A 16,870-nucleotide genomic window follows, 5' to 3' on the forward strand; every position below is an offset into this window, starting at 1 on the left:
CTGTGTGTCCCAGCAATCCCAAAAGCTCCTCTCTATTCTGTCTCCCCATTTAGGCATGCTGGGGTATTTGGGGGTCCCTTCTCTCCTCATCCTCTGCTCTGGGCTGCAGCGGCTCCAAGGAGTCCCCCCTGCCCCTCTCCAGGCTCTTGAGGCTCCCGCCAATGGCGGCGCTCCCCCCTCTCTGGGCTTCCCACTTTGGGCTCCTGGGGGACACAGGGCTCTGCTGTCCCTACAAGGGGCATTTTCTGCTCAGTTTTGCAGGTCTTCATTCTCCAAACATCCCCCCAGAAAAGGGACCTCCCCAGGATATCTGGGCCGAGCTCCCCTTCCCCAGTCACAATCGCAAGGGTGGGGTGTGTGAATTCAGGGAGGGTTTGGTGGTGCTGAGGCACTTGAATCTGCACTATATCCCACAGGAGTGGGCAAGGGAATAGCAGGGCTGGGAGAAGCCATGAGGAAGAACGACCACAGCCACATTCCTGGATTCACTCCTCCACCGAGGAGCTTGCATCCTGGAGGAGATATCCCACGGAATATCTGTGGGATATCACCCCCAACACCTGCAGTCCTCCAGGGCTGAATCCAGAGCCTGCTTCTGCCTGGTTGAGAGCACAGAGAGAGTTGCAGGACATCTCAGGTCTCCCTGGATCCTTCTCCAGGTGAGCACCTCCAGCTCTCCCAGCCTGGCTCCAGATCAGCTGGGCTCCAGCTCTTGGAGCACCTCTGGGGCCTCCTCTGGACTGGTTCCAGCAGCTCCAGGTCCTTCCTGTGCTGGGCCCCAGGGCTGGGGCAGCTCTGCAGGTGGGGTCTCACCTGAGTTGGGCTGAGGAGCAGAAACCTCCCCTTCCCTGCTGCCCACACTAGGGCTCAGTCCAGGCTCAGGGGGCCTTTCAGGGCTGGGGCTTCCCTCTGCTTTCCTCAATCTGCCTTTGTCCCTCCTCTTCCTCTTCCTCCCACTCTTCCTCTTCAATCCCCCCTCCTCCTCCTCCCTCAGCCCACCTCCTTTTCCTCTTCCATCCCTTCTGGCTCTCCTCCTTCATCCTTCCCCTTCCCTCCCTCCTCCTCCTCCCCCAGCAGGAGCCACACCCTCGGTGCCCCGTTCCCGCAGCCCTCGCAGCCCGCAGCAGGAGTGGGGATGGAGCCGGGATAGGTCGGGATGGGCAGCGTGGGGCTCTCGGCTGCTCCCAGCCGCTGTGGGCGGGGGGAGCCCGGCCCGGGCCAAAGGAGAGGCAAACTGGGCAAACTGGGGGCTGCACATCCAAACTGGGCCTTGCTGGGGACCCTGCCTGGTCAGTGCCAGCCCTTGGGACTCCTCTCGGCACATCCGCCAGGGGGAAACGCACACAGGGCTGGGAGATCCCAGCGGTGGCAGCACTGCCAGGGACTGGTTTGTACTGTGGGAACTGGGAATGACTGTGAGCATGCTGAGGGACACTGGGATATACTGGGAGTATCTGTTAATCATACTCAGGTGACTGGAACCACATTGGGAACAGGTGGGACCATGCTGGGAAGAACTGGGGCCCCATGCTGGGGGCAAGTGGGAGTGAGTGGGAATGACTGGGTGTACACTGGGGACAACTGGGCATGACTGGGACCGTGCTGGCAGGGACTGGGATCATCTGTGGATTGGCTGGCACTATACTAGGGATAACTGGGATCACACTGGGAGGAACAGGGAGTGACTGGAACCGTGCTAGGGGCTACTGAGATCCTACTGGGATCACAGTAGGAGAAGCTGGCCAATACTGGGAGTGACTGACATCATACTGGATCATACTGGCAGCAACTGGGACTGCACTGAGAGTGACTGGGAGTGGCTGTGAGCAATTGGCATCAGGCTGGAAGCAACTCAGGGCAACTGGGGGTGACTGGGAACATGCTGGGAGCAACTGGGATACACTGAGAGAGACTGAAACCATGCTGGGGGTAAATGGGAGCAACTGGAACACTACTGGATGATCATGGGAGCATACTGGGATCATACTGGGATCCTATGGGAAATAGCTGGGATCATACTGGGAGTGACTGGGAAGGTGCTGGCTCTGACTGGAATCATACTGGAAGCGACTGGGAGCAACTGGGCCCACACTGGGAATGACAGGGAGTCACTCTGAGCATGACTGCAATAATGCTGGGAGTATCTGGGACTGACTGGGGTCATACTGGGGGTGACTGGAACCATACTGGGAGTGACTACTGCTCCTGCTGGGGTCGTCCTGGGAGCCACTGGGAATACACTTTGTGCAACTGCCAGAAACTGGGATCATGGTGGAGGCAACTGGGAGGAACTGGGAAAGACTGGCATCATTCTGAGCTAACTAGAACTGCACTATGCCAACTGGAATATGCTGGGAGTTTCTGTGACCATACTGGGGGGACTGGAAGCACACAGGGAACAGCTGGGACCATGCTGGGGGCAACTGGGAATGAGCTGGACCTTGCTGAGAGGTACTGGGACTATTCTAGGGACAACTGGGATCATACTGGGAGGAACTGGGAACAACTGGAACTATACTGGAGGCAACTGGGATCATACTGGGATGACAGTGGCAACAGCTGGGTCCATGCTGGGTGACACTGGGATCACACTGAGGATGCTTGGAATCATACTGGGATTGACTGGGAATGGCTGTGAGCAACTGGAATCATGCTGAAAGCAACTGGGGGGAAGTGGGAGTGACTGGGAGCATGCTGGGGGGACTGGGATATACTGGGAGAGACTGGGAGTCACTGGGATTATATTGGAGGCTCCTGGGGTCATGCTGGCATTGACAGGGAGCAACTGGAATCACACTGGGGGCCACTGGCATCATACTGGGAGTGACTGGAAGTGACTGTAGTTAGACCACAAGTGACCAGGATCATACTGGGAGTGACTGGGATCATACTGGGAGTGATTTGAGTTACACTACAAGTGACCAGGATCATAGTGGGAGTGACCGGGATCATACTGGGAGTAGCTACAATTGGACTGGGATTGTAGGGGGTGTGATTGGTCCCTGTCTGGCACGTGCTGGGAGCTGCCAGGCGCATGCTGGGAGCCGACTGAGCAGCCACTGGGAGGAACTGAGAGCAACTGGGCATGGCAGGATGCAGCTGCAGCAGCGGCAGCTCCCTGGTGGGCCCGTGCCGATGCCGCTCGTGGTGCCGGCTCTGGCTGTGCCGAGATCCCGCTGGAAGGGGATCCCAGCCAGGGGCCCCATGGACACCAACTGGGGGAACCCCGGGCCGGGCTCCGACAGCGCCACAGGCAGGGAACGCAGGGACAGGAGAACTGGGGGGACACCGAGATTTGGGGGCTGGGGGGCACGGGGGAACCAAAGGGAGAGCTGGGAGAGCAGGGAACGGGGTTTGGGGGTTCCAGGACTGAGAAAAGGGGAGCCTACGGTGGGCAGAGGGGGGACGGGCTGGGTTAAGGGGGTTCCTGCATGCAGGAAAGGGAGCTCCAAGGGTCCCCAGTGTTCCCCATTCCCAGCAAAAGGTGGAAAACCCGAGATGGCAGGGAATAGGGATCCCGGGTGTCCTCGGTGTGGAGGAGGGGAGAGGCTGGGGGCTAGGAAAGGCAGGAATTGGGATCCAGGGGGTCTCTGGGGGAAGAAAAAGGGGGCTCTGGGGGCTGGGAGAGGCGGGATGGCCTGGAAGGGGGTGCGGGGGTTGTTGGTGCCAGATCAGGGGGTGCAGGGTGGATCCCATGCCCGGGAATGGGGGTGCGGGGGGATCCCGGTGCGCAGAAATGGGGGTTTAGGCCCCCCCCCAGTGCTCCGGGATGGGCGATCAGAGAGTCCCGGTGCCGGGGGTCACCCTCAGCTCTCGCCCCCCCGGGGCCCCAGGAGCGCGCCCAGCCCCAGCGCTGGAGCCATCGTGCTGCTCCTCCTCACTCCCAGTGTGATCCCAGTATGGTCCCAGCAGAACTCAGTCACCCGGGAGCTGCTGCCAGGATGATCCCAGTACAGCCCAGTCACTCCCACTCCTGCCACTCCTGCCATCCCTGCCACCCCTTGCTCCGGTCTGACCTGCCCCGGTTCCATCTCCGCTCCTCCCGCCGGCTGGAAGGGCTCCGGAACTGGGGGAGGAGGAGGAGGGAGGGAGGAAGAGGCGGAGCGGCAGCAGGAAGCGGCGGGAGCAGAGGACGGCCGGAATCGCGTGGTTCCGGCGCTGCCTGAACTCCGGAACCCGGGAGCATCGCCCCCCATCCTGAAGGTGTCCAGGGAGGCTCCCCCCGTCCCAGCTGCAGGGGGTCACGCTTGGATTGGTGGTCTACTCGGTGCCCGCCCTACCCAGGATGCTGGCAGTCCCAGCAATCCCAAAAACTTCCCCCTCTTCGCTCTCCCCATTTCGGGATGCCGGGGCTGTTTTGGCTCCCGGGCTCCCTTCTCCCCTCATTCTCTGCTCTGGGCTGCAGCGGCTCCAAGGAGTCCCCCCTGCCCCTCTCCAGGCTCTTGAGGCTCCCGCCAATGGCAGCGCTCCCCAATCTCTGGGCTCCCCACTTTGGGCTCTTGGGGCACACAGGGCTCTGCTCCTCCAGGCTGCCTCTGCCTGCAGCCGCCACCGGCACGCCCTGATGTCCCCCCAAGGGGCCTTTTCCACTCAGCCTTGGACTTCTTCATTCTCCAAACATCCCCCCAAAAACTCAACTGGGAGCAACTGGGAGTGACTGGGAACATGCTGGAGAGAACTGGGCTATACTGGGAGAGTCTTGAAAAAAAGTGATAGTGAAAGAGCAACTGGAACCATGTGGAGCACAACTGGTTCATCCTGGCAGGGACTGGGAGCACACTGGGCTTATCTTGGGATCATACTGTATTGGAATAAGAATCCCAATATAACCAGTTAGATGGTGCCTGGGCCAGTTCTGACCTTCGCTGCTGGGCCAAAGGCAGCACTGCGGTGTTTTACCCCAGAGATACCTTGGCTGCTGGAGAGTGCAGCGGGGCAAGTCAGGCTGTCAGGACTCCGTCTACCTCATGAGAGAGAGCTTCTGACGATGGTGGAGAGAAAGGGAGTGGATTCTGCTAGAAGGTTGCCATTCCATGTTTATTCCATGGGTACAGAGATGTCTGCACTGGGCCACTGCTGCTAACAGAATGAGGCCGCATGGTCTCATTAACATTTTAAGCTCAGGACAGGGGAAGGGGAGGGGACAGGTGAGCCACCAACCAGGTGAAGGGGCAGGGTCTCAAGGGACTAGGGACACCTATCACACGACGCCTTGGTGGTATGTTAGCCTGATTGACAGGGCACACTCAGCGAGGGGCGAGGGGGAAGGGAGAAGGTAAAACAGGACATTGCAACACACCACAACATGACTCCCCCTAGTTTTGTTTAAAAAGAAGAGGACTGTGTTTATGGTGCAGAATGATTCTACTGAGGCTTCCAGGTCATCCACTGGAGCACTGAGGGCTTCCAAATGATAGACCTCAGGAGGGGGAGATGAGCTTGAGATTAACTTGAGAACCATGCGTCTAATTACTCCAAAAACAATGCTAAAAACTACAATAACTACAACTAAAATAAACAGCACTAAAATTACAGTTTTCAGAATAGATCCCAACCAGCCCGAGAGTCCCCAGCCATTGAAAAGTCCATTCAGCCCGTTGTCAGTTTCTCTGTTGATGTCTGAGAGCCTTTGTCAAGGTAGTCCATACGTGGTTTGGGCTGCGGTACTATGTAGGAGATCGCAGGTGGGATGATCACGAGTAGGACGAGAAGCAGGCTCGGTCTCATGGCATCTCGAGGCTTCACACGAACAGTGGGATCTAAACTGGTACAAGGAACTTGAGACAGACATATATTACAAGCTATTCCAGATAGGAGGCTTAAATGGAATTTCCGCCAGAGAACGCGTGCGGTGTTTTCTTCTCCAGGCAGCGTGAGTAACCTGGGGCGCTTCTGCAGATTTCTCTGATACTTTGGGAACATAGGGCTTTACCCATTTGGAAGGAACCCACCTTAAACCAGAGGGGGTGGACACACAGGCGTATCCACGTCCCCAAGTAACCAATTTGTAAGGTCCCACCATTTTCCAAGTCTCAGGGTCTTTTACTAAAACCGGAGGTTTTTCTTTTATCAACTTGTGACTTCTCCCCCCAAAGTGGCGTAGGATGGGTGGGTTCAGGCTGTCAAAAGAACAATTCAGAAAATTGATTGTGAATAGTGCCCTGGATAACCGGATGTGGGGAGGTTCTACCTTCAGAACCTGTTGTTGCTGGTCCAGGACCCTTTTAATATCACGGTGAGTTCTTTCTACAATGGCTTGACCTGTAGGGGAGTAAGGGATGCCAGTTTTGTGCTCTATCCCCATTGCTGCAGGAAGCTCCCGAATTCCTTGGATTTATAAGCGGGCCCATTATCAGTTTTCAGCTCCTTGGGGATGCCCATGAAAGAAAAAGCCTGTAAGAGGTGCTTAATAGCATCAATAGATGATTCTCCTGTGTGGGCAGAAGCATAGACCGCTCCAGAAAAGGTATCTACACTAACATGAACATATTTCTGCTGTCCAAAAGCCTGTATGTGTGTTACATCTGTTTGCCACAGTTCACAACTGTTCAGTCCCCTTGGGTTTGCTCCCGTACTCACTGTAGGGAGTGCATGTTGTTGGCAATTTGGGCACGTGGCCACAATCGCTTTGGCCTGTTCTCGAGTGATGTTAAACTGGCGAACCAGGCCAGGTGCATTTTGGTGGAAAAGCTGGTGGCTGATTTTTGCCTGTTCAAAAACATTTGGGAGAGTGGCCATCACTGCAGGTGCAGCAAGAGCATCTGCCCTTCTGTTGCCTTCAGCGATAAACCCTGGCAAGTCAGTGTGTGTGACCTGACATGCATCCCATAAAAGGGTTGCTCTCGGTGAGTGACTAACTTTACCAGTTTGGAAAGCAATTCAAAAAGTGCGATGTTAGATATATCTTGCAGTATTGCTTGATCTGCTCTGGATACTACTCCTGCCACGTATGCAGAGTCTGTAATCAGATTAAATGGTTCTGAGAACCTTTCAAAAGCCCTAACAACCGCAGCCAATTCAGCAACCTGAGGTGAACCTTCCACCTCAGCAATGTCCGTCTCCCACTGCTGGGTTTGAGGATCCTTCCAAGTCATAACGGACTTGTGTGACCTCCTGGACGCATCTGTAAAGACAGTTAGAGCCCTTTTTAAAGGTCTCCTACTTAGAGCAGTTCTTAATTTTAAAGTAAATTGAACATCTTGTTCAAACAATTTGCAAGCGGGCCGTGCTACCAAAAATTGTCCTGAGTAGGAATCCAGAGCAAACTGCAACACTTCATTTTCTTGAAACAATTGTTCCAGTATTTTCATAGTATTTTGACCTGATTTTAACTCAACTGGAATGTGAATGCACTTAAAATCACATCCTGCTAACTCCCTGATCCGGGTCCTTGCTTTCCGGATCAGTTCTGCTACCAGCTCCTGAGGCTTTGTCAGTCTCTTGGACCTTTTGTGACTGAGGAAAACCCATTCTATGATCAAGAGAGAGTCCCTCTGGTCCCGGTCCTTTTTTGCTGTGTCCTTTGCCTTAGGTGTTTGTTTTTCCTCCCACTGGAAAATAATTCCATGGAGGTGTGGCAACTTACCTAGGATGATAAATTTGAATGGCAGATCAGGCCGGCATCGGTGGGCCTGTCTTGTGGACATTGCAATCTGAACCTTTTCTAGAGCTTTCCGTGCCTCTGGGGTAATAGACCTAGGAGCACCTGGGTCCTCTCCCCCTTTCAATAAATGGAAAAGAGGGGCAAGGTCTTCATTAGTCAGACCAAGCCATGGTCTTACCCAATTCAAAGACCCACACAACTTGTGGACATCCGCAAGGGTCTTGATCCTTGGATTGATTTCTAGTTTTTGAGGAACAATGGTCCTATTTCCAGTTTCTAAGCCCAAATACTTCCAAGGTGGCATCTTTTGAATTTTCTTTTCCTGGAGCTCGAACCCTGCAACAATCAATGCATCGATCGTTAGGTCAAGCGCATGTGTTAGTAAATCATCATTGGGGGCACACACAAGGATATCATCCATATAATGATAGATGATGGCCTTCTCTGCGGCTGCACGCACTGGGGAAAGCAGGGAAGAGACATACCACTGGCAGATAGCTGGAGATACCTTTAATCCCTGAGGAAGAACGGTCCGATGGTACCTTTTCATAGGAGCTTCTGAATTGATAGAAGGGACAGAGAATGCCAAACGCGGTGCATCATCAGGGTGCAATGGGATTTGGAAGAAACAATCTTTAATATCAATAACAGCTAATTTCCAATCTTGGGGAAGCATTGTTGGGGATGGCATACCAGGTTGGGGAGAACCCATATCTTCAATTACATTATTAATTTGTCGGAGGTCACAGAGGAGTCGCCACCTCTTTTTGTCAGCTTTTTGGATGACAAACACTGGAGAGTTCCATGGGGACATGGTCTCCACAATGTGGCCCTTTCTTAGTTGCTCTTGTACTAGTTCCTCAAGCACCTTTATTTTTTGTTTACTGAGTGGCCACTGTTTCACATCAACTGGTTCGTCTGTTTTCCACTTCAGTTTTTGGGTGAGGCGCTGTTGTTTAATGACTGCTGCACAAAAATGCTGTGGAGAGTCTGGAATATCAATTGTGACACCCCACTGGGCCATTAAATCTCTCCCTAACAAAGGTTCTGAATAATCTAACACAAATGGACGGATATTTGCCAATTGTCCGTTTGGACCCTCAAATTGAATATTGCCTTTGGATTGCCTTGCCAATTGCAGACCTCCTACACCTCGAAGGTGACCAGCAACATTTTGTAATGGCCAGTGTGCTGGCCAGTCTTGTACTGGAATCACTGTGCAGTCTGCACCTGTGTCTACAAGCATCTCAATGCGTTTAGACTCCCCACCCCCACTGACATTGCACCACAATTTGGGTTTATCTGTCCCAATAACTTGGACCCGGGCGACTGTGGGCCCTTGTTTTTTGATATTTTCAGGTAAAGATGACACAGGGATAGCTTGAGCAACAATTTGTCCCTTGGGAAGAAACAGGGGTGGGTGGAAACAGTGCAGGCTGAGAACAAATTGCTTGGGATCTGATGTTGTCATTCCCGGAGCAATTTCGATCTCTTGTGGTGTGTTTTTGTCCCCAGTGATGATGTACTTACAACGAATTTGGTTCCAAGTACCCTTCTGTTCAGGATTTACAGAGACAATATGCCAGTCAGTGGTCTTCAGGTGGAGTGACTCTGTCAGCTGCAACCTGTAAGGCTCATTGACAGAAGATGCAGTTAATACAGAATCACTTAAATCATAACAAAGGTTATTTTGTTTCACTTTCAACAGTGGACTGGCAGACTTGGTCTTTGAAGCACCTGCTTCACTTACACAAATGTTAATATTATCGCGCGCTTGATTTATTTTGCTACCCTTATTCTCTTGGCCTGCTCCTTTTATGTCTGCACGCCTGGCAGGCTGGCACTTTATTCTTCGGTTTTTTGTTGTTGACCCCCAGGGAGGGCTTGCAGTTCTCCTCCCCTGCCATTTCTAAATTCATCAAATTCCTTTTTCAGGGGGCACTGGTTACTCCAGTGTCCTAGCTTATTACAAAGCAGGCATGGTTTAGTGGGCTCAACCATTGCTGGTCTCCGCTGCTGCCCAGGGTACTGCTGTGCTGAGGGAGAAGGTGCAGGGCTGGCAACAGCGACACGCTGAAGTGGTCTTGGCAGCAGCCTTGGTCTGGTGTCTTCAGCCACAGTCATCAGAGGCACTTTCCTGTTACAGACTAGAAGCATATCTTTTAATGTAGGGGAAGGTTCCATAGGAAGGCTCAGGATTGCCGCTCGACACTGTTCATTGGCATTTGTAAACGCTATTTCTTCTAAAATTGCTTCCCTAGCATTTTCCTTTTTAACCTGTATTTCAATGGCTCTAGTTAGCCTTTCTACAAATTTCAAAAAGGGTTCTGATGGTAGTTGTTTGATTTTACTATAGGGCTCAAAAGGCCCCTCAGGTTGGAGGGAAAAGAATGCTTTTTCAGCTGCTTCTTTTACTTTCTCAAGTGTTTCTGCAGGTATTGCAGCAGCTTGGACTGAGGGAGAAGACCATTGACCCTCACCACAGAGGTGCTCAAGGGTAATAGGGTTACCATTGTTGTCCTTTGCTGTGTTTGGATCAGCCTGTAAGCCTGGGAGAGCATCTTTTAGCAGTTGTTTCAATGCTGATTCCCATAATTTGAATTCCGTGGATGTCATGAGACATGAAAAAAGTTGTTTTAAATCATGTGGAACGACAACAGTCCTACTTAATTCAGAATTTAAAAGGCCACGGAAATATGGACTGTGTGGACCATATTCTTTATGAGATTTACAGATCTCTTTAATCAATTGTCGTCCAAAGGAGCTCCAATTAGCAGTTGGAGCTGCTCCTGCTTGAACTGCAGGCTGAAACGTAACAGGAGCCAGTGACAACATGGCACTGTGCATTGGGTCTGCTGTCCCCTGCTCTGTATCCCCAGAATCAGAAGCATTGGGATCACAGCTACAGGTTTGGGGACAGGCAGTGGGTGTGTCCCCACTGTGGGAACCCGGGGAGGGGGCGGGGAAAGGGAGCCGGCAAGGGGCGGGGAAACCATGGGAACAAGGGGCGGGGTCAAGGGGCTGGCAGGGGGCGGGGATACCGTGGGAACAGGGGGCGGGGTCACCTGGTGACATCACGTCAGCAGCCGCCCCCTGGGAGGAGTAGAGGGGCGGAGCTGAGGGTACTGCAGGAAAGGCGGGGGGAGGGGGGAAGGTGTCACGAGGAACAGGAGGAGAGGGGGATGGGGATGGAATTTTGGGATGCTTAAGAGGATTTTGGGAAGAAGAAGACCCGGTTTGGGAAGATGCCACGTGGCATCCACCATCTTGCAAACCCCCTAGGGACTGGGGGCCATTTTGGACATCACTGCTCTCCGGAAAGCTAACACGTGCTCTGGGTTTTAGAGGAGGGGATACAGGGGATTGGGAAAGACACGCAGCCTGGCCAGGGCTTTGTGAACAAAACAACTCGCGTATTCTTGCACACTCTGGGAGCCGACTTCCCAATGAGTTTGCACTCTTTAAAATACCAAGTTTTGGGGGAAGAGGTTTAGGGGTTTTAGAGGGAGAGGGAGGAACAGGGAGAGCAGGGGTACATGGCTTTACATTTGGCTTTTTCTCCATTTCCTTTTGTTTGAGCAATGCTGTTCGAATTTGTAAACTCCAGAACACAAATTTAGCTGAGGGTGGTTTGCCAGATTGTCCTAAGGTTATCAATTCATTCCCAACTTTATCCCAGAATTGAATATTGTGGATTTCTTCAGGGGAAATGTTTGGGAACTGCAGAAAAAGCCATCTTATAAACTGTTTCAATTTTCCTTTAGAGAATTTCACATTACTCTTGACTAAAATGCTAACAACATTACAATACACTCCCCTTTGTACAATGCTAAGTTTGGAACCCATGTTAGATGTAAAAAGCAAAGTACTTAATCCCGCCTGACCAAAAGCAAAGCTAAAATCAGCTACCAATTTCTAAAAAAACCACAGATAGAAAGCGATAACGAGCAGACAAAAGCTTCACAATGCAGCTGTATATACTGCTTTTAAAATTCCCGGGCAGCAGCAGCAGGGCACGCCCTGCCGAGCCGAGGCAGAAACAAAGCCTCCCCCGCCGTGGAATGCAGCCCCCCCGCGGAGCAGAGAGAGCAGCCACTCCACGTGGCAGCCGAAACCGGGACGCACCCCCCCCCGCCGCCGCGTGTGCAAAGAGCACTCCCGACCCTGCAGGTCCCCCGGCCACGTGGAAAGAGAGCTCCCCCGTCCCGCGCAAAGAGAAAGAGAAAGAGAAAGAGAGTCTCCTAACACGTGTCTGAGCACGCTGCTGAGCCGGGGGGGGGGGGGGGGGGGGGAAGGGCAGCGAGCGATCCCGCTCCGGCGCGAATTTTAAAAAACAGTGAAACACGCAGCAGGAAAGCTAAAACTAGAACGCTATGAATTCTCGTCTGTGGGGCTGCGCAGCCAAAAATGCAAAGGCAAAAAGGAACAGAACTCACATCAGAGTCTGTTTTTGAGCCTCTTCTCTACCGAAAGCAGAGATACTCACGTGAAATGGAAGCTGTAGGCTGGGTCTAGGCAGGCAGGTCTCCACCGGAAAAGGACCTCTCTCTGGGTGCAAGAGAGGCTCCCCTTTTCTTCCTCTGGAAAATCTGCTCACCACAATGAAGCTGGACTTTCCAGAAGGCGCCGAACAGTCCACGAAACTTTTTCTGGGAGTGTTCCCAAAGTCTCTAGCTGGGAGTCTTGAAGCCAGGCTCCTTTCAGCTGGATGCACGGCTGGCAGAAACTTCTCTGAGGAACTGCGAGTCCGTTTTCGGGCTGCGAAGTCACTTTGCCCACCCACAGGGACGCCAATATATTGGAATATTAATCCCAATATAACCAGTTAGATGGTGCCTGGGCCAGTTCTGACCTTCGCTGCTGGGCCAAAGGCAGCACTGCGGTGTTTTTCCCCAGAGATACCTTGGCTGCTGGAGAGTGCAGCGGGGCAAATCCAGGCTGTCAGGACTCCGTTTACCTCAGGAGAGAGAGCTTCTGGCGATGGTGGAGAGAAAGGGAGTGGATTCTGCTAGAAGGTTGCCAGATATTTATTCCGTGGGTACAGAGATGTCTGCACCGGGCCACTGCTGCTAACAGAATGAGGCCGCATGGTCTCATTAACATTTTAAGCTCAGGACAGGGGAAGGGGAGGGGACAGGTGAGCCACCAACCAGGTGAAGGGGCAGGGTCTCAAGGGACTAGGGACACCTATCACACGACGCCTTGGTGGTATGTTAGCCTGATTGACAGGGCACACTCAGCGAGGGGCGAGGGGGAAGGGAGAAGGTAAAACAGGATATTGCAACACACCACAACAATACTGGGAGGTACTGGACTAATACTGGGAGTATCTGAGAGTGACTGGGAACACACCCTGCACATCATCCCCCATACTGGGCCTGACTGGGAGCATGCTGGGAGCAAATGGCATCATACTGGGACTGACTGGGTTGATCTAGGAAGCAACTGGAATCATGCCGGAGGCAGCTGGGACCATACGGGGAGAGACTGGAAGCAACTGGGATTCTACTGGGGCCACACTTGGAAGGCTGGCATGAGACTGGGATGAAACTGGAGCTTACTGGGATCATACTGGGGCTGAAAGGGAGCGACTGGGATCACACTTTGGGCTACTGGGAGCAACTGAGGGAAACTAGGATGATGCTGCAAGCAAACTGGAGGAACTGGGAAGGTCTGGATGCATGCTGGAGGCAACTGGGATATACTGGGCATGTGTAGGGGATCATACTGGGAGAACTGACATCTTACTGGGGCCACTGGCAGTGCCTGGAAATGACTACAGACATGCTGGGAGCAACTGGGATATACTGGGAGTGTCTGTAACCATACTGGGGTGACTGGAACCACACTGGGAACAACTGGGACCATGCTGGGGAGAACTGGGACCCCACTGGGGGCAACTGGGAGTGAGTGGGACCATGCTGAGAGGGACTGGGATCACATGGGGAGTGACTGGGACTAGAGCAGAGGCAACTGGGTTCAACTGGGACCATACTGGGAGTGTCTGTAACCATAGGGGAGTGATGGAAGCACACTGGGAACAGCTGGGCCCATGCTGGGAGCAACTGGGATCACACTGGTGGCACTCGCATTAGACTGAGAGTGACTGGGAGGAACTGGGATTAGACTGCAAGTCACGGGTTCATACTGGGTTATTATGGCCAATCTGGGCACAGATGGAATTCCAGAGTGGGAATTTTGCAAAGAAACTACTCTGGACATGATTCTATGGTGCTAGAGTGTAAATTCCCAAAAATTCCATGGTGTGTCCAACAGGAAGCTCATCCTGGAACTGGATCTTGGCAGGGATCTGAAGATCCATGGAAAAAAAAGGAGCAGATTCCTGGGAGGAATCCCATGGAGGATTAAACCTTTGGAGCAGGACATTCACCAAGGATTGACCCTTTGGAAAAATCCATGAGGAATTTATCTTGGAGAAATCCATGGAAAACTCTCGCCATGGGATTGATTCATGGAGAATTCCATGAAAAACTTACCTGGGGATGAATTAATCTTGGAGAAATCCATGGAAAAACTCCCATAGTTGAGAAATCCATGGAAAACTTGCTGTGGGATGGATTCACCTTGGAAAAATCCATGGAAAACTCCCCTGGAATGGCCAGAGGAATTGAGGGAAAGTCGGGAATGAGGGAATTGGAGGAGGGAAAAGTTGGATTTGGGCTCTTGTTCTCCTGCTCTGGTTCAGTTGGAAATAAACTCATCCTGTCTCAGATCCCAAATTTGTCGATCCCAGATGGAATTTCCTTATCCCAATCCAAGAATCCTCTATGATTTCCTTCATTCCCACCTCATTTTGGTGTTTTTTCACCTCATTTTGGTGGTTTTCTACCTCATTTTTTACTTTGTACAAGTGTTTTTCCACCTCATTTTGGCAGGTTTCCCTCATCCCATAATTTTTTCACATTTTCCCAGTATTTTTCCACATTTTCCCAGTACTTTTCTACTTTTTCCCAGTGTTTTTCCCTTATTCTGGTGGTTTTCAGCCTCATTTTTGTATTTTCCCTCTAATTCTGGTCTTTTTTCTCCTTTACTTTGATTTTTTTCCACCTAAATTTGGTTTTTTTTTTACTTTCTCTCAGTATTTCCCCTCTCATTCTGGTGATTTTCAACTTTTTAGTATTTTGGATCTTATTCCGTTTTTTCCCACCTCATTTTGGTGTTTTCAGCCTTATCCCCTCAGATTTTTACATAATTTTGGTATTTTCCCCCTCATCCCAGTAATTTTCCCTTCATCCCAGTTTTCCCACCTCATTTCTCTGATTTCTGCCTCATTTTGCTGCTTTTCCTGCTCATTTTGTTATTTTCCCTCTCATCCCATTATTTTTCCCCTCATTCCATTGTTTTTCTCCCTTATTTTGATTTTTTCCACCTAAATTTGGTTTTTTTTTTACTTTCTCTCAGTATTTCCCCTCTCATTCTGGTGATTTTCAGCTTTTTAGTATTTTGGATCTTATTCCGTTTTTTCCCACCTCATTTTGGTGTTTTCAGCCTTATCCCCTCAGATTTTGACATAATTTTGGTATTTTCCCCCTCATCCCAATAATTTGCCCCTCATCCCAGTGATTTTCCTCCTCATTTCTCTGTTTTCTGCCTCATTTTTTTGCTTTTCCACCTCATTTTGCTCTTTCCCCCCTCATCCCATTATTTCCCCTCTCGTTCCAGTGGTTTTCTCCCTTACTTTCATTTTTCCCACCTAAATTTGGGGTTTTTTCCTTTATCCCAATATTTCCCCCCTCATCCTCATGATCCCCCCCCTTATTATCTCTGGCCGTATTTTGTTCCTTTTCCACCTAATTTTGATACTTTCCCACCTAATCTTGGTGTTTTGGGCCTTATCCCCTCAGATTTTGACATAATTCTGGTATTTTCCCCTTATCCCAGTAATTTTCCCCTCATCCCTGTTATGTTTGCCCAATTATCCCATCATTACAAAGAACCAAACAATATTAAAAGTAGTAACAATTTTAATGAAATAATTAAATATATATATATATAAATCAGGGATAATTTGGTTCAAATAATAGCGCATAAGCAAAAACAACCGCGGGGTACAGAGTGCAGGGTTCAGTGACCCTTGCCACTTCACGTACAAGCTAGCCAAGTAAAAGTCACCCCTTATATGGCCATGTGTCAATGCCATCTCCTCCCATTTTCAGTTTGTCACTTTTCTGTCTCCGCCTTCATTACCACCTTTACCACGCATGCGCCACCACTCGGTTTGGTGGTTGCACAAGTCTTTGGGGGTCGTCGCTGATGAAGGCCCTGTAGTCTTCTTCGTTGTCCTTTAATTCACCTTTGGGTCACACATGCGCACCAAGCCAGTACAATGTAAGACAAGACTAACGTATCACTGCATCTACATATCAAAGCAATAAGTCCCTTATAATTAACATTTTCTTGGACCCAACCAGGTTCTTGGTCATTTTTAGCAACTGTATCTTCAGCTTCTTTCCTGTGGTACTTGAGAACATCTGCTGGGAAGGGGAGGTGGGTGGAGCCCCTCCTTTCCCTCTCTTCTTTGGCATTACAACTTTTAACTATTAACTGTTTTATTATTCTCAAATATTAATTACTGTATCAATATTGATTACTGTTTCAATTTTTTATCACTACGAATCATACCTATTTATCACATCCCAGTTGTTTTTCCACCTCATTTTCAGATTTTTTGCCTCAGCCCAGTATCTTCCCAACTTTTACCACATTTCAGTGTTTTCCCCCTCATTTATTTTGTTTTTCACCCAATTTTGATATTTTTCCCCTTATCCCAGTGGCTTTCCCCTCATCCTGGTGCTATTTCCTGAAATAAACAGGGCCAGGAGACTTCTCCTTTTTAATGCCTTTATTAAAAGTGATCAGCTCAGGATTGGGCAGCTCAGCAGGGCTGCAGTCCCCATCGTGTCTCCCAGGGCGACTCAGAGGAGGATATGCGCAGCTCTGTCCACTAGGGGCAGAGCTCGGGGATCCGGTCCTCGTGGGAGCCTTTAGGGCGTGGTGTCCCCGTCAGATGTTGGTCCTCTCAGCCCAGTGGGCCCAGTCTCACTGCCGGGGACGACTCCTATGGTCAGGGCGAGAGGGACTCCGCATCTCTGCAGGCTCAGCACTCGGCTCCTCACATCTAGACATCACTCCAGTCTCTCAACTCTTAGGTGGCTCGTTGTTTTTGGGGTTTTCTCTGCCTTTGGAGTCGGGGTCCCAAAAAGCATGCTGGTCTTGGAGTCACTTTGCATAACCTTCCCCACCCTC

General features: G+C 51.0%; 1 protein-coding gene across 1 annotated transcript in view; it reads right to left on the reverse strand.

Annotated features, from left to right (window-relative positions):
* The window catches only part of LOC141726161 (uncharacterized), a 28,171-nt gene that overhangs the window by 2,552 nt on the left and 8,749 nt on the right, over positions 1 to 16,870 (reverse strand). Inside the window, exon 2 of the mRNA XM_074530574.1 lies at positions 3,134 to 3,277. Within this exon, the coding sequence (XP_074386675.1) occupies positions 3,134 to 3,277 (144 nt within the window). The remainder of the gene's footprint in view (positions 1 to 3,133; positions 3,278 to 16,870) is intronic.

The sequence above is a fragment of the Zonotrichia albicollis genome, chromosome 33 (assembly GCF_047830755.1).
Source record: "Zonotrichia albicollis isolate bZonAlb1 chromosome 33, bZonAlb1.hap1, whole genome shotgun sequence".
NCBI lineage: Eukaryota > Metazoa > Chordata > Aves > Passeriformes > Passerellidae > Zonotrichia > Zonotrichia albicollis.